Raw genomic sequence first — 18648 nt, 5'->3', positions numbered from 1 at the left:
AGTTTAACCGATAGTCGAAAATCACCCCTAGATTTTTGACCTTGGAAACTGGTGGAGGGCATTTGCCCAACTCAGTGGGCCACCATTTCGGAGACCAACCTAATGGATTGGCACCCAGCAGTAGGACTTCCGTTTTGCTGCCGTTTCATTTTAGGCAATTGGATTGCATCCAGTTGTTAACGTGGGACATACAGATGTTGAAACGTTCTGCCACCTAATCTTCATTGTTGGTGATTGACACTACAATTTGTGTGTCATCTGCATAGCTGATTACAGAGAACCCAAACTGTCTGATCAATGCGGCCAGAGGGGCCACATAAACATTGAAGAGCGTGGGGCTCAAGGATGAGCCCTGCGGTACTCCGCAATGAAGATTGAAGGTTTGTGAGCTTGTTCCGTCTACTTCTACTCTGAAAGATCTTTCAGAGAGATAAGATGACAGCTTTGTAGCGGAAATGTGGACACCCAGCTCAGTCAGTCTCTTAATTAGTATATTATGATTGACGGTATCGAAGGCCGCCGATAAGTCTAATAATATCAAGGTGGCCTTTCCGCCTCCGTCAGTCAAGAAATTTCCTGAGCTCTTCACTTGCAGTGATTAAGGCAGATTCAGTCCCGTGGCCTTTTCTGAATCCATTTTGAGAGTGGTCTAGCAGATTGTTTGTGGTGATGAAGGTAGAAAGCTGGATATTGAGTATTTTCTTCAGAACCTTAGAGAAAAAAGGAATCCTGGAGAGGGGCCGATAACTATTGGGATCGTCGGGGTTCAGGTGGTTTTTTTTTTAGCAAGTTAAGCACAGAAGCTGTTTTCCAAGCCACAGGGAACTTCCCATGGAGTATGATTCCAGAGAACAGCTCGTTTAGTTGAGTGCTGAACTTCTCCGGACAGAGGTGGAATATTTTAGGGGGACATGGATCTGAGGTGGCCCCTGATTTTGTTTCTTTAATAGTTGTATAATTTTGATCCCTGCTGGGTTGGGAGAAGGAAAAGCTAGGAAGATTGTGGACAGAGACAGTTTTTGCCGGAAGAGGCTCAGTAGGGGTATTTAAAAAGCTATCATAGATTGCTTGCACCTTGTCGACAAAGGCTTGGCCCAGAGTATTACAGAATTCTGGGTTGACGCCTGTAGTGGCTTTGTCAGGGAGTTTGGCCAGTTTTTTAACATTTTTGAAGAGCTCTTTGCTTGAGTTGTTAGTTGCCGCAATTTTGGCTGCATAGTATCTGCATTATTCCTCCTGGATTAGCTTTTTATTTATGGCCAGAGACTGGGCATATTTTATTTTCAATTCCATATTATAATTTAATCTCCATTGTTTTTCTGTACTTCTACACAACTGTTTTTGAGTCCTTAACTTGTCTGAGAGCCAAGGTTCAGACTTTTTTTCCTTCTAGTAGAGGAAGTTAGGAGAGGTGCAGCTGTATTGGCTGCCTGAGTGATCCATTCAGTTAGATTGTGGACCGCCAAGTTGGTGTCTAGTCCCAAGTTAGGTTCATTCTCCTGAAGTAGTTTGTGAAAGTGGTCAAGGTCGATTTTCGCCCAGTTACGATAAGAATGAATCGCGGGCGGTTCGGACACTGCTTTTTTATGGGAAGTAGATTTGATTGTAAGTATGATTGCTCCATGGTCTGACCATACTACCGGGAGTATCTTATGTACGTTAATCTTAGGGTTGGAAGTGAAAATACCGTCAAGGGTATGTCCGGCATCGTGGCTGCTCTCTTTGATCAATTGCTCCAAGCCAAGACCCGTCATTACCTCGAGAAGTTCGACGTTAGGGACGTCTGAAATATTCTCTAGGTGGTAATTAAAATCACCAAGGATAGTGTAGTTTATGCTAGCTTCCAAGAATGGAGTAAGTATGTCAAGCAGGGGTAGGTGAGGTTTAGGTGGTCGATAAATTAAAAAGCCATTCAGGAAGTCATTATGGTTGAGTAGGATCTGAAACGTGAGCAGTTCGCAGTCCTGTGAGGTGCCCAGCGAGGATGCCTTAACTGATATTTAATTTTTAGTGATAATCGCAAGCCCGCCACCTTGTTTATTGGGTCTGTCTGCTCTAGTAATTTGAAAGTCTGGGGGAAAAGCTTGTAATAAGTCCGGGTCAGGTGTCTCATTGGCCCAGGTTTCCGTAACAAGTACTAGATCTAGCTTGAGACTGTCTATCATCTCCGCATTTCCGTATTATGTCTAATTAATGAGCGAGTATTAAGTAGAATGGCCCTGATTTCTATGATAGGCTCTGCTGTTTGTGATTGGTAGAAGGTAACGGCTGTTCAATTTGATCATAAGAGAAACATAAGTTGCAGTTTGGGCACTTACTTGGCTCCATCAAAGTGTTAATCCTGGGGCAACCGGGAGTCGCTGACCTAGGTTTCCAATCTAGTAGGTCTTCACTAGAGTAGGTGATGTGTGTTAGGCTTTGTGATGCAGGGGTTCTGGCCCTCGGCCGGGGCCAGGCGCGGACGGGCGCAGATGGGCTTGCCTTTGGCGTGCGCATATGCTCCCCCTAAATACTGTGTGAGCGAAAGAAGCTAGAGTGATAACAACACGGAAGACGAGATTCCACACTCCAGGGGGCCCTCCGAACAAACTGCACAAGCCGTGTCGGACCAGGGCTGAGGAGTTGCCGGGAATTAGGCAAGGTTATTGTGATTTAAAAGCAGTTAAGGTGAGAACAAGAACTTTGTGCTAAATTATAAGAATATACGTTTTTTTTTTAAAGTACCCGCACCGCAGCTGACAGCATCCTTGCTGTGTCCGCTGTGCGTGCGCATATGCTCCCCCTAAATACTGCATGAGTGCAAGAAGCTAGAGCGCTAACCGCCCGGAAGACGAGATTCCACACTCCAGGTGACCTCTGAACAAACGGCACAAGCCGCGTCAAACCGGGGCCATGGAGTTGCCGGGAATTAGGTAAGGTTATTGGAAATTAAAAGCAGTTAAGGCAGAGGTCTTCAAACTTTTGGATGCCGAGACCCCCCTGTCAACATTTTCAAGCGTAAGGACCCCCTCCTGACAACAATTTCTAAACCTCTAGGTTATGAGGAAGGTGAGGACCAAATTATGCGACAGGCTTGACTAAATTGTGTGAGTAGAAAATGTAAATAATGTTTTGTGATGCTGTGTATTTTGGGGTAGTATTGCTTTATTATTTAGAATTTTTTTAAACACAGTAATACTGAGGAAAGATTTCACCCCATCAGTACCAGTTTATAACCAAAATACAGCAATTAGCATCAGAAAGATGTCTAGTCAACCTCTGTGAAGGGCCTCCCAATCCGCAGGAATATGCGCAGCCACATTAGAAGCTCACCTGGCTATGGCAGGGAGCAGCAAGGGTGCATTCAAACCGTGGCGGTCTTGTGCAGAGTTAAGCAGTTTACCCATGCCCCTTTCCTCTCACCCCCTTCCTTCCATCCCTCTCTTCTCTCCCAACCCCGGATCCCTCTCTCACATTGCAGGCAGATGGTTATTAGCCCCAGGACACCTTTTGGTAACAGTAGCGCACTACAAATGTAAATAATAGGCAGAAGCAGGGTATCCACTAGACCCGAACTTCGGGGAGGGGAGGTTAACACTCCCAGCCAGGGCTTGTCCAAGCACTGGTCGCACACGGTGCAACAGTCTTTCCACCTTCTCCATGAATTCCCTCACTACCACTCACCAACAATACACCTCATCTCTCTATAGCACCTGTCTGACAAACATTTCATTTTTTTATAGCGCTACTCATAGTTTACTCACACTCAGTTCTGTGATCTGCATGGTACATCTTCTTTGTACCAGGCACTTTAACCTTCTGCACTGTGTGGGTGACAAGAGTGCCCATGTGACTGCACGGCGAGCAAAGCAACAGTGTGAGAGTAGGGTAAAAGGAGTGACTGCAGGGTGAGTGAGGTGACCATATGAATTTGGGTTCAGCTGTAAGAGCAGAGTGGGACGAATTAGTGCATGGTTAGTGATGGCCTTGTTTGAGTGAGCTACAGATTGAGCAGTAAGGGGGGGGGGCAGGTGAGTGAAGTGTCACATGAGTGCAGGGTGAGAAGTGTGCTCATGTGACTGCAGGGTGAGGTACAGAGTGAACTATGCAAGCAAATTTTTAGTGCAGAGTGATCATTGTGAGAGCAGGGTGAGCGGGTGAATGTTGTGAGTGCATGGTGATCAGTGTGAGTGCAGAGTGAGTGGGTGAATGTTGTGAGTGCATGGCGATCAGTGTGAGTGCACTGTGCTCAGTGTGAGTGCACTGTGATCAGTGTGAGTGCATTGTAATCACTGTGAGTGCATTGTGATCACTGTGAGTGCAGGGTGAGCGGGTGAACGGTGTGGGTGCATGGCTATTGGTGTGAGTGTATGGCGATTGGTGTGAGTGCATTATGATTGGTGTGAGTGCATTATGATTGGTGTGAGTGCATGGTGATTGGTGTGAGTGCATGGTGATTGGTGTGAGTGCATGGTGATTGGTGTGAGTGCATGGTGATCGGTGTGAGTGCATGGTGATCAGTGTGAGTGCATGGTGATCGGTGTGAGTGCATGGTGATCGGTGTGAGTGCATGGTGATCGGTGTGAGTGCATGGTGATCAGTGTGAGTGCATGGTGATCAGTGTGAGTGCATGGTGATCAGTGTGAGTGCATGGTGATCAGTGTGAGTGCATGGTGATCAGTGTGAGTGCATGGTGATCAGTGTGAGTGCATGGTGATTGCTGTGAGTGCATGGTGATTGCTGTGAGTGCATGGTGATTGCTGTGAGTGCATGGTGATTGCTGTGAGTGCATGGTGATTGCTGTGAGTGCATTGATTGCTGTGAGTGCATTGATTGCTGTGAGTGCATTGATTGCTGTGAGTGCATTGTGATTGCTGTGAGTGCATTGTGATTGCTGTGAGTGCATTGTGATCAGTGTGAGTGCATTGTGATTGCTGTGAGTGCATTGTGATCAGTGTGAGTGCATTGTGATCAGTGTGAGTGCATTGTGATCAGTGTGAGTGCATTGTGATCAGTGTGAGTGCATTGTGATCAGTGTGAGTGCATTGTGATCAGTGTGAGTGCATTGTGATCAGTGTGAGTGCATTGTGATCAGTGTGAGTGCATTGTGATCAGTGTGAGTGCATTGTGATCCCTATGAGTGCATGGTGATCCCTATGAGTGCATGGTGATCCCTGTGAGTGCATGGTGATTGCTGTGAGTGCATTGTGATCAGTGTGAGTGCATTGTGATCAGTGTGAGTGCATTGTGATCAGTGTGAGTGCATTGTGATCAGTGTGAGTGCATTGTGATCAGTGTGAGTGCATTGTGATCAGTGTGAGTGCATTGTGATCAGTGTGAGTGCATTGTGATCCGTGTGAGTGCATTGTGATCCCTATGAGTGCATGGTGATCCCTATGAGTGCATGGTGATCAGTGTGAGTGCATTGTAATCCCTATGAGTGCATGATGATCAGTGTGAGAGCATTGTGATCAGTGTGAGTGCATGGTGATCAGTGTGAGTGCATGGTGATCAGTGTGAGTGCATGGTGATCAGTGTGAGTGCATGGTGATCAGTGTGAGTGCATGGTGATCAGTGTGAGTGCATGGTGATCAGTGTGAGTGCATGGTGATCAGTGTGAGTGCATGGTGATCAGTGTGAGTGCATGGTGATCAGTGTGAGTGCATGGTGATCGCTGTGAGTGCATGGTGATCAGTGTGAGTGCATGGTGATCAGTGTGAGTGCATGGTGATCAGTGTGAGTGCATTGTGATCAGTGTGAGTGCATTGTGATCGCTGGGAGTGCAGGGTGAACGTGAAAGTGAAGGCGAGAATGAGAAGTGAGTAGTCTGAAAGCAGGGTGCATTCCCAGAAACTTGAAGTGTAGGGTTTCAGATATAAGTTAAACTATTGCTATAATGGCATTAATCAGGGTTCGAGGGTGGAGGAAATAAATAATGTGCTGATCCTGCAACAAACTTCCAGTCTAATGATTAGGGTTACCAGCTCATTATTTTGATGGCCCAGAAATAAGCAGTCACCTACAGCTGTATTTTATGCACTTATCTGTGAATATTTAGAACAGCAAATATAAATAGAAAGCACTTTTAATTGTGTTCTACGGATGCCTCAATGATCCATGACTATTAATTAAAGAGAATAAAGACAGAAATGTCACATAACTAATTAATACATACTTTTTTATTTATAACTCAATTTAGTGTCAAGAGCAGGTCCGTGCAGGATCTTTAAACACATAGCAGGCATGTTTCTTTTGGCAACCCAACTTTATATTTCTTTTCATTAAATGCATTCTCACACTACAGCGGTAAGTGTAAAAATACAAATGTAAGGAATAGGCACAGTGGGGGCCCAGGGGGTACTGGAACCATAAAAAAACTATCCATTGGTAATCAGTTAACAAAGGCATGTAAATAAGCTAATGGTCTTTAAAGACCTGTGAAAAACTCGGGCCGGAGATAAGAATCCAGACACTGCCCAGCCGAGGCCCCAGGAGCGTGAGCTGCTCTGCAGCAGCCCGGGCTGAGACACAGGATGGGGAGGAGGGGGGCTGAAGCCCTGGAGGCCAGGGCAGAAGTGGCACTGTGAAGGCGCGACCCGCTTTGCATCGCTGCACGGCCCCCCTGGGGGTCGCGCCCCACAGTTTGAAGACCCCTGAGTTAAGGTGAGAACAAGACCTTGTGCTAAATTATAAGAATAGATGTTTTTTTTTTTAAAGTACCCGCACTGCAGCTGACAGCGTCCTTGCTGTGTCCGCTGCGCGTGCACATATGCTCCCCCTAAATACTGTGTGAGCGCAAGAAGCTAGAGCTCTAACTGCCCGGAAGACGAGATTCCACACTCCAGGGGGCCCTCCGAACAAACGGCACAAGCCACGTCAGACCGGGGCCGAGGAGTTGCCGGGAATTACGTAAGGCTATTGGAAATTAAAAGCAGTTAAGGTGAGAGCAAGAACTTGTGCTAAATTATAAGAATAGACGTTTTTTTTTTTAAAAAAAGGACCTGCACCGCAGCTGACAGCGTCCTTGCAGAATGGACACTTTGCCCATTCGGTCTTTCAGGACTTCCTTATTTGAAATTGCTCTTCAGACCGAACAGGTACTGCTCATGAAAAATCTCACAGATCGAGTCTGACGCCTGGGAAATTCAAATGCGGTTAGATATAGTCTCTACTAGATAAGGCGTTACCGAATGTAGGTAACTTGTTCTTTTCGTTTGAGCAGTCCATGGCGCATAAGGCTAGATGGGCTCCAGGGTTGAGATCTACATTCATAGAACAATCAAGTTGTTGTGAGAATCCAGAATTCTTTTTTCTAATTTTCTAATTGAGAATGCATCCTTTTGCCTCACTAAATCCTACTGCACATCCCAATCTAAGATGGACTTTAGTAGTCCTTCCTGTATTCTCCTTAGTTATTTCCAGATTAATCTCACTTCCTCTTAAAGTGGCTCAGAATGAGTTTTTGTTTGCCACAACTTTGCTTTCTATGGTTGCTGCTCCCATCAGAGGCTTTACTTCTGCTCCTTTTTCCTTCTGTTCCCCCTGTTGCTCATATTTCGAATTTCTGTTACTCTTTACCCTGTTTGTATTCAAGCAGTGTTTTTCTTTTTGACAAAGCCAGTTCTTTTCCCCTCTTCCAACAATTATCTGCCTTTTGGAACTACATCTTATCCTGTAAAAATTCAGGATGAGTGAATAGTTCTAGAAGGTAGTGGGCCCTATTACAAAAATAAGAAAACAGTATTACCACCTTGCTGGGAAGGCCAGGACTCCATACCAATTGAAATTCTAATTTTCTTCACGAAACTGAGGACAGAGTGATTCTAAGGTTGCTGTGGCTTTCTCTCCGAGCTAGTGCAGAGAGACAGTTAAAGCAACCCTAGCCAGTAAAACAAAGTCACAGAGGCATACACACATAAATAAAAAACGACTGAGTCTATTCCGTTTTATGCACTGCTTGATACTGTAATGAAAGTATCTTTGCTTGAACACAGTGCACACTGAGCTTTATTGCAGTATTCCGTCAATTTGATGTAACTAAAAAGAGATGTCGCTGCAACACTCTCCTGTAAATATTTGTTTTGTAGGGCACAGCACCAACCCATTATTAAAAACAGTGTACACTTGCAAGGTCAGCAACTCATTTAAGCAGGAGTGCAAACTTGTCGGAGTTTATAGACTTGTTCTTGAATACATTTCTTCCAGCCTGCTTATGGCTTTAAGAACATCAATGCAATTGTATATGTGCAGAGGCATAATATCTAAGAACTATTGTAAACATCCATATGCATATTATTTGAAAGAGTTACATTCACCTAAGTCATTGACCACATTTAGCGCTAGGAAAACTGTGGAAGAACAAAATCCATCCTAACATATTTAAGTTCCAAATGGACAACAAAGTAGTGGATGCCCTCCTGCTTATAGACTGCTCTCCTGAATTGGACATGGTTCATAACCCCACTCTGCTTGAAAATCTCCATTACGCTGGAATACAAGACAAAGCCCTAAACATGGCCTTTTTAGGTTTCGCTGGGGGGCGGAGCCGTTAGGCTCCTCCTCCAGAGAAATCTGTAGTTTCTAGTATGGGTGACTTGAACACGCCTCTCTGCTTCATTGGCTAGCTCCATAAATGGAGGCTAGCCATTGGAACAGAGAGGCGTCCGTCAAAGCCGGACCAGACACGGGGGCGTTCCCGAGATTCTTTGGCTTTTGCCTACGTCACGCGACGCCGGGAACGCCCCCGTGTCTGGTCCGGCCGGGCCGTGCTTGCTGCTGGCACAGATTCAGGGGTGAAACGAGGCCCGCGGTGTTTCCCTGCGCCCAGGATCCCCCCTGTTGATCTGCTGGTTAGAAACGGTCTAACCGCGACCTGGGGCCCCGAAAATCTATTGCCGCCAAATCACCGTCGCGGCCCGGGGCCAGAAACACCCTCCAAAGCGGCCGTTCGTGACCAGGAGCTGCAGCAGCAAAGATCGAAGCCGCCGCGCTCCTATTGGCCCAGCAAGACGAGCCCCTCCAGTAACGCCGCGCTGGGATTGGCCCAGCGCCGCCGCGTCATCGCCGAGGCCGCGCACTGATTGGCTGCCGGCTCAGCATCATCCAGGGGCAGGTCCCGGGAGCCGCGCTGTCATTGGCTGACTCCCGGGCGTGTGTGGAGGCTTGGCGTGAACGCCGCGACCGGATTGGTCCTCGGCGCCCTGCTTGGTAGGAAGCTGCGTGGGAGTGACGAAGCCGGGGAAGACCGACCCGACCTCGCCGAGGGAGCGCCGTGAGTGCCCCCTGCCCCTGGCCTGCCTGTCCCTGCTTGGAACGCAGCGCTAGTCCTCCGCCGCTCCCCGAGGAAACGAGAGCGGGCGGAGGGCTGCTGGGACCGGCCGGGGCAAGGAGCGAGTGTGCTCTGTGAGGCGCGGTGCGCCTAAATCCACCGGGGCTGCGAGGCTGAGCGTGATCAGTAAACAAGGAGTCCCAGGAGTATCTGGTGAGGCGGGCTCGCCGCATATGCGTGTTTTACGTAGCGCGACCCAAGATGGCGGGTTTGAGCGAGGAGGAACGGGCGGAGGAGACCAGGCGGCGGCTTAGGCAGCGTTAAGAGCGGTAAAGCCGGAGAGAGAGCAGCAAGGAGGGCCGAGCCTGACCTAGCGCCCCCGGGGCCTTCAGGCCTCCCCGTGGGGCTCCAGTGAGGTACTACCACCTGTCCGGGCCCAGTGCTCCCCCGGCTGCTCCTACCCCCTCCCTCGGCCTGTCGCCACCCACTGGACCGTCCCTGCCTACAGTAAACCCCCTTAACCTGTTACTACTTCGTGCTCCCTCTGACCTGTCACCCTTATTACGGCATTCATTGCGCCAGGCCTGAATCTGCCCTCGTCCGTTAATCATCGCAGCCCTGCCCTTCTACGTGGTTTACGACCCCCACACCCCAATCTAGTGCCGGCGTCTGTCCCATTTTTATTTTTGTTTTGGTTGCCACCTTTCCCGACCTTGTGCCTGCTTCTGTAACCGCCCCATTCAGCCCCTGGAGCTCCATACCCATCCTCCCTGTCCTGTTTATAACGGCCTACTCGTCCCCAGTCCGCCTTCCTGCCTTTGCTGTCGGCCCTTTCTCTTTAAACCCGCGCCCCTAGAACGCCCTGCCCGTTTTCCCTTGGACTCCACGTTCACACCAGCCTGTGCCCCGCCGCTAGAGAATGATGAAGCTGAAGTCCAACCAGACGCGCACCTACGATGGGGACGGCTACAAGAAACGCGCGGCCTGTCTGTGCTTCAGGAGCGAGAGCGAAGAGGAGGTGAGAGGTCACATGGGGCGGAGGGTGTGATGGTGCTATGGGGCGATAGATGGAGGGGAGAAAGGGTCCAGGATAACCAAGAGCTTAGGATAACCTCTAAAAGGGTGGGGCGATGGGGGCGGGAGTGGGGCCGTCAGTTCACCAGGGGAAGGTGTAAATGTAGCATGGAGAAAAAGTGGCCAGCTGATGGTGTACAGTGCGAGGGAAGGGGTGGGCGATTAGGTGAAGTGAACTGAAATGTACATTTTGGGAGGTTAAGAGAGGTCATTGTAAATGAGGAGACGGGGGAGCAGAGGGCAGTGGGCTGGGCTTGAGCTAGACATAAAGCATTGGTGCCACAAGAGAAGGAGGTGAATAGTTTCGGAGGCGCTCTGACGATGAGACATTTTCGTCGAATATGATGAAGTTGGTAGAGGAGCCTGGAAACAGATTCGGTGGTCTTGAAGAGTGGAAAAGATTTTACAGCGGTTGCAAGAACAGAGGGATATATAAGTAAGGCCGTCCTGTGGAGAATCCTTTGGTAGTCAATGGACTTATGTAAAAGTCCGCTAAAGGGACTAAAGAAAAAGGCAGCCTTAAAACATCTCCGATGAGAACAGAGAACGAAGCTGAAGAAAATAACAGTAAGTATGTCAGGGATGCTTAGGTAGTAGTTGAGGAGAAGGACCTATCTGGTGCTGTGATTACTTTGTGAAGGTAGTTGGGTTGTCAAACATTCGTGGTTAGATCAAGAGAATCGGAGCTGGCACAAGGAGCAGATGAGTACCTTTGAGGGAGGGTACCATAATGCCAAAATAATTGTGCTGAACATGGAGATCTTTCTCTGGTATGACCTCAATGATATTAACTCCCCCCAGAGTCTACAAAATATAATGTCCACGTTTTGCTACTGCTATTTGTCAAATTAGATGTAGGTCTATCTAGCAAGTGAAAGTAGATTCCCTTGCCCTCCATTTAACCTTTGCTTTCGATAAACAGACAGGAGGGTTGAGGTTTCAAAGGAGTCTAAGTAGATAATAAGGTGATTAAATGTATGGAGTAGATACATGTTTAAGGGAGTTGTACATAAAAGGGATGCCAAGGAGATATGTAATGGTGCTCCTGAAACAATTTTATTTGATTTGTGCCACATAGGTTCACCCATTTAGTGATGGTTTACTTGGAACCTTGCTTTCTGTTATCTAAATATTTTTTTTTACACTGGTGTAGTTTTTCCTTCAGGTATTTAATGATTTACTTTTTATTACGTATGATAAATTTAGGGCAGATAATGTTTGCCATGTCAAATTATTTTACACTTTGCCCTACCTATTTTCAATACCACATGCCTGCCATGGAGTCAACATTTACCATGTTTCTATCCTTAGCTTTATTGCTTCTTTAAAAAATGTTCTCCTTCAGACAGCTTCTTTGATTTGTTAGCCTTTCTTAGACTCTATATACAGGGCGTTAGTATAACCGTAGGTCACCGGGGAGTAGTCTTGCATGCCTCCTTAGGTTTACATATGAAAGTAATTTTCTATCTCGTTTAAAAAAAAAAAAAAATCTATCTATCCGTAGTTCCACTCTTAATTGTGGGGCTCTTTGCATGTGTGTGGGGCTCTTTGCGTGTGTGTGTGGCTCTTTGCGTGTGTGTGGGGCTCTTTGCGTGTGTGTGGGGCTCTTTGCGTGTGTTTGGGGCTCTTTGCGCGTGTGTGGGGCTCTTTGCGTGTGTGTGTGGGGGGGGCTCTTGCGTGTGTGTGGGGGCTCTTGCGTATGTGTGTGAGGGGCTCTTGCGTGTGTGTGTGGGGGGCTCTTGCGTGTGTGTGGGGGGCTCTTGCGTGTGTGTGGGGGGCTCTTGCGTGTGTGTGTGGGGGGCTCTTGTGTGGTGTGTGTGGGGGGCTCTTGTGTGGTGTGTGTGGGGGGCTCTTGTGTGGTGTGTGTGGGGGGCTCTTGTGTGGTGTGTGGGGGGGGCTCTTGTGTGTGTGTGTGGGGGGCTCTTGTGTGGTGTGTGTGGGGGGCTCTTGTGTGTGTGTGTGTGTGGGGGGCTCTTGTGTGGGTGTGTGTATTGGCATTGTAAATGAGAATGCCATTTATTTATCTGTTTTCAAAACCAACACATAAATAAAAAGTTTGCCATTTAGAATGCCAATGGCTCAAACTTTTCCGAAGGCGAAACCGTTGCATTGTAAATGCTTGTTTTCTTGTTGTTTAGCAGCGCACAGATCACCTTGACAACATCCTTCAGCATGTGTCCTCAGTCAAGAGAATACAGCATACCACAGAGCACTGTGAATGCACCGTTTATGTTTAACATCTTCCCTGTCTCGTATAGTAATTTGGTTTTCCAGGCCACGACTTGAAACTAATTCAAATTTAGGCTGCTCTCCACTCAGGTACTGCCTTTCTGTCATCTTCCACTGGGTAGTCAGAAATCCACTGTAACAGAACAACAGAAGACATAAATTCTCAAGCGAGTCTTTGAGGCACACAGGTCCTTTAATGTTGAGGCCTACAGACTTTTTCCCTACCAGCACTTGCAGTAATGATTCTTAAAATAACTTTGGACACTGAACTCTGCCCTGACCACAAATCAACACTGCCATAAGGACTTGCTTTCACTGGGCTTTAGTCACCCGAATAAGACAACATTCAACCCTGTTTTAGCCTGCATGTACTAGGCAAATGGTCTATACCTTACTTTGTTCATGAAAAGATCTGCTTTGAAGGTGAAACAAATTAAAAACAGTTCAGCAGGACGTCTCCTGTGTACCACATCAGCTCAGCCTGATTATGATACACTGGTTCCCAGTTGTAAGCAGAATTTTCTGGAAAGGTACTCAAGATCATGTTTTTACCATGCTTTGTCCAGACGAAAATAAGCACGTACAAATATGACGAAATGCTGGACAAAAGATTCACCTCAGAAATGAAATTCCAGTGTAGTGCAATTCCTGAAATGAAGGGCCCACCTTCTTAACACATTTCTTTTAAATTTCGGAACGCGTTTGTATCTCAGATTAGGAAACTCCATGGCCACCTAGCCTTGCTGATGGATATTTCTTCTTGCAGGATCTTCATCTGTAAGTACGCTCCTAACTCTACACTAGGTCCACACACGTGTATTAGGAATTTCCTTTGTGGTGGTGCCAGGGGACATTTTTGTATCTCTAGCCATGGGTATGCTTCTCCCATTGGTTGTGAAGGTTAGGATCCATTTAAGATACCTGGCATAAGTTTTTTTTAATGCTCTTAAGACCTGGATGTGGAGCAGCCTCTTCTATTATAACAGTTTTCACATTATTTCTTTATGGGAGTGTACTTATGTTCCTGTCAAATCTGACTTACGACTTATGGTAAGAAATCATGTCCTCAGTTAAAATTTCAGATCTGGATCCACATAGCATCTACTTGTGGTGGCTCAGGGTAGACCACATCTTAACTAAGTGCTGCAAATACTCATTTTTGCATACCAAGGTAACTAGGGGGAGAGAAGTGGAGTTGTTGCTCACCGAGGCTTGTTGTAGAGGGCTTTCATGGTTGTCTTCTCCCTTAAAATGTCAACCCATCCTAATTAGAGAACATTATATTGAGAGGTAACTTTCCTGGTGCAAGAAACATTAATATAACACAACAAGGGGCGGATTTCTTTCTCGTTCAGAAAAATACCTCATTCTAATGAAAAGCCTAACAGTTGGAAAAGGCTTTCCCTTTTCCAGAGTCGCCCACTTCTGATGAACAGATAATGATCTGTAAAAGTAGAAACTAACATTGACCTCTTCAGCTAGCAGTTCATAAATTGAGGGTTTACATTAAAAAAACGCAAGCCAGCAAGGTGGACTTGGATCCTTCAACTTACCTAAACTGGCAGTTCCAAGTTCTGCGCCAATGAACCCACTGTTGCGGAGCTGTCTGGCACAATCTGCCAAATCACTAGTTGGGGGAAGCAAGAATCTTACAAAATCTGTTGAGTTGACAGCTGCAGCAACAGCACCTCCTGATGCACCAGTCTGTGTCTTACCTTTGTCAGTGGCAGCATATTACTAACCTTTCATGAGAAAAAGCATTTCTGAAGGTGAGTAACTTTTACTTCGGAAAGTGCTGAAATTCTAACTGTTTCCACTTGCCAGTACCACAGAGCACAATATGGTCATATGCACCACACAAAGTAGTACAAACAAATGACCTAGCATCATTTTGACTGGATCCGTGGCAAAGAGCACACTGGACTGATGCTGAGGATGCAGGTATTCTTGAACCCTCACTGACTTAGCTGTGCCTGCTGATTGCTGTACCAAAATTAAAGCCCTTCTTTGATCCTCACACATTCTACTTCTACACACATACACACACACCACCTTACTCTTCACTTATATTCACCACTGACACATCAACAGCTTCTTCCCTGCTTTAGCAGGACACATGCTACTTAGATACTTCAAAATATTTACCCCTTCACTGCGGAGTCCCTCAGGGATTGTCCCTGAGCCCCACCCTTTTTAATGCTTATATGGCTCCACTTGCAGAGATCGTCCTTCCTTTCCGGGTTCATATAGTGACCTATGCCGAGGACACCCAACTGGTCGTAGGATTGAATCACCCTGAACAGGCCTCCAATGGCCTCCGTCCCTGCCTTGAAGAAGACACCAAGTGGATGAATCACTTGTATCTAAAGCTGAATGGCGACAAGACTGAGATCATGATTCTTGGCAATCCCTCCCTCTTTAAAGCTGACTTAATGTGGCCAGCTTGTTTGGGCCCTGCTCCTGCCCCAAAGACTGAGATAAAGAGTTTCGGCATCTGGCTCGATCAGGACCTTAGCTTCAAGGCACAGACCAGGAAAGTTGTGGCTTCCTGTTATGGCATCCTCAGGATGATTTGCAAAGTACTTCCCCATCTCCCCTTTCAGGCAAGGAAGCTGATGGTCCAGGCACTCATCCTATCACGCTGGATTACGGTAATGCGCCAAGGTAATGCGCCAAGCTCATCACATGAAAAACTCCAAACAGTGCAGAATTGCGCTGCAAGGATGCTTGTGGGGATCCCGAATCGGCACTCAGCGAAACCTGCCCTGAAGTCCCTCCACTGGCTCCCTGTGCGGGAGAAAATTCACTTCAAGGCTTTGTGCATCACTCACGAGATATTAGGAGGGAATGGACTAGCTAGCAATCACTCCATGATTCAGCCCTATCGGGCTAATAGGGGGCTGCGCTCAGATGAACTCCATCTGGCCATTGTACCCAGGATTAAGAAGGCCAGAAGTGGTGGTCGGCTTTTTTCCTACAATGCCGCAAAACTATAGAACTCCCTTCCTTTGCACTTAAGAAAGGAACCCAACCATCAGGCCTTCCGTAAACTGCTAAAAACATGGCTCTTCCCCTAAATGACTCCCCCGTTCCCTTCGTTTTTTAATCGCTTAGCGCTGGGATGCCTCTGTGTAGCTACGTGCTCAATAAGTGCTACTTCATTCATTCATAATCAGCATCTTGGTAACGTTTTTCTCTACATGCAACAACTATGCTCTACCCAACTTGACGATCTGAAAAACATCTCCTTCACATAGTCTTCGCCACGCAATACTTTCATGCACGCAATCATGTACCTATATGATTTCCTAGGGCGCGTTGAGTTTTACTTGCCATGCTAGTTGCAACAAGTGCTGTACGAATACAGTGCCATTTGTAATCAGTGCCACATAATTCTTATGAAGTCTGCAGAGAGCATCATTTAGCCCTTTAATTGTTTAAGGATTTCTTTGTTTAAAACAAATGAGAAAGCAAACTTAAAGTGTGCAGATGATACTAATGGTTCAGAAGTAGTCAAGTCTTCTTTACCTAGCTTATGAGCTCGTGTTTTCTTCATCTAACATCAGATTGTTTAAGTTTGACTCCAGAATAGCTGCAGCATGAAATTATATATATCTTTTTTGTAGGTTATAGATGGACCCATTTTTGATCTTGTCATCAAGGAACTAAAAAAGCATCAAAGCACAAAGGAGGACAAATTTATCATGTGCTTGAATAAAGTGGCAAAGAACTTCCCTCCTTTGGCTGACAGGTAAAATAGCTAAGATCCGCCCAGCACATGCTTTAGTTTTTACTTCAACAATTTCAGAAATGTTCTGCTCATCTGTTCACAGATTTATGACAGTTGTCTTCTACTTGCTTCCAAAACTTCATGGGGTACTAAAAACCTACTGCCTCGAGGTGGTAATGTACAGAGCTGAGGAGATTCCTGATATTTACATCCAGTTAAAGAGTAAGGACTTCAACCAGGTCATGAATCACAGGTAGTATGAGAGGGCCTATATGCATTGTTTGTTTCATGATGTATGTTTCTTATATCATGCTTAAATCTTCAGCTATTGAAATACTGTGCTATTGTGGCTCATTGTTGTAACTGATTTACGGGCAACAAAGTAGACTTGAGGTGCATGAATGCGTGGTGTCATCACTAGGCAACACTAGGTCAAGACGTAAAGGTCATCAACATGGCAGCTATTTTGCTTTGGGCACCTCGTCAAGGCCTTAATCTGAGTGTTTCTCTGACAGCTCGCAGCACCTGTCAAGATCCCTAGATTCCAGATCCACAGGTAGGATTAGGGTTTGCCTGCACTCACGGTGACAGGCACACCTTTGTTTTGAGCTTACTATTGGTTTTCCTGTCCTCATGGTGACAGGTACACCCTTCACTATTAAATTTTCTCTGGTTTCAAGCCTGCCCTCTCGTGACAGGCTCACCTTAACATTGTTTCACACTGAGAGTCACATGATTTTATTTTTTTTTAAATAGTTTTATTTGCATTTGTAACAACATAAACACATCTGGCACATCACAAGCGATTAACCATACACCTCTGCGCTCCCCAGGCCCCCCACCCACCCACCCACCATAATAACAGCACCAGAGTCATCAGCATATCAAAATCCAACCCCCGCCTACAATACATCTGTTTGGATAGTCCATTAAATGGCCAGTGGCCCTCTTTGAGTCCGAGACCCCCATGCCACCTCTCAAGACCCCAGAACACGGTCCCAATCAGCAGGACCCTTAGCACATCAATCGGCACCCAACCCTCCGTCAAGGCCATGGTACCTTCTCCCCTTACCCCACACTCTTTGGAATTTTAGGGGACAGAGTCTAGCTTTACTGACAATCACATGATTAATATTTTCTTTTAAAGGAAAGAAGAAGGGAAGCAAGGAGGAAATTATTTTTTATTTAAATTTCTGTTCCTCATCGTCTCTTACTCTGAAACATATTTTTGGTGTTTGTTTCATTTAACTAGTTGCCTTGGATTTTTCTGCTGCCTAATCTCATTTTTTAAATATTTTTTTTTATTGTTGTGGGGTTGCAATATGGCCACTTTAGCAGCCTCCACCCTTTTTGCAATATCCAGGAAAGCCCACTGTTAGGTGGCCACAATGGATACAAATGTTTGAGAGCCATATAGTTGCCATTGACGCTGTCAAGTTTCCACCTGCATGCAAGGTAACATTATTATATGGCTGTCTGGGTCTTGTAGTTCAGCAAGTATTAAGCAATGCACCTTCTATTGCTCCTCCCCAAGGAAGTTCTGAATGAATAAATGATTACGCACTTACATAGCGCATGGCTACCCGGAGGCATACCAGTGCATTAAACAACCTGGTCATTCTGGTGATGGTGAGCACTGGGATGCTTACAAGGAGGTGTTGGCTTGCATGGGAAAACAATATAACGAAGAGCTAAATATAAAGTTTGAGAGACATAACTTCTTCATGAGGAGGCAAAGCGCAGATGAGAGTGTTGACAAATATATTTCATTATGTAAATTGGGTTCGTGGGGAGCACTCCGTGTTATACCCAAATTCTCTATGGTTTTCCAATGGTGCTGCGATTAATCAGGATAGTCACTCCTGGGTATTGACAATGGTTATGGTGGGTTTTGGTACCCGCCTAATCGTGCACTGTTCACTTGGTGCTCCGCACCTTGTATTCTTACGTGTTTATCACCACTCTTTAAACTGTGTGTTTTCCTTATTTTCACATTTATTTTTGGTTATTCAGTTTTATGTTTAGACCATTTTTACATTGTTATTTTCAATATTCATAACAATTTTCTCTTGTATATTCAGATATACATAAACGTGATTTCATATATACATAGAAATTATTGACATGACATATACTTTTTATTCATTTACAGATGAGCCCAATGCATTTCGGCGCCTGAGTGGTGCCTTCATCAGGGGCGACTCTGAAAAATAAAAAATACTTTGTGTAAGTGTCGTGTGTTTGGTTGAGCTTGGGGGTCTCTATTGTGCTTTATAAGTAACATACCTGAAATCAACAACTATTCAGTGCTGTTGTATCTGTGCATATATTCTCCTTGGCAACTAATGTTCTGTATAAATGACATAAA

The 18648-nt window shown here is 46.0% G+C and overlaps 1 protein-coding gene across 1 annotated transcript in view; it reads left to right on the top strand.

Annotated features, from left to right (window-relative positions):
* The window catches only part of PRKDC (protein kinase, DNA-activated, catalytic subunit), a 2818033-nt gene that overhangs the window by 1533642 nt on the left and 1265743 nt on the right, over nt 1-18648 (top strand). The window contains exons 53-54 of the mRNA XM_086965729.1: nt 16177-16301; nt 16384-16533. Of these exons, the coding sequence (XP_086821855.1) occupies nt 16177-16301; nt 16384-16533 (275 nt within the window). The remainder of the gene's footprint in view (nt 1-16176; nt 16302-16383; nt 16534-18648) is intronic.

Source organism: Lissotriton vulgaris, chromosome 4_1 (genome assembly GCF_964263255.1).
Source record: "Lissotriton vulgaris chromosome 4_1, aLisVul1.2, whole genome shotgun sequence".
NCBI lineage: Eukaryota > Metazoa > Chordata > Amphibia > Caudata > Salamandridae > Lissotriton > Lissotriton vulgaris.
Note: the sequence above shows the minus strand (reverse complement) of the source record. Positions and strands in the feature narration are given on the sequence as shown.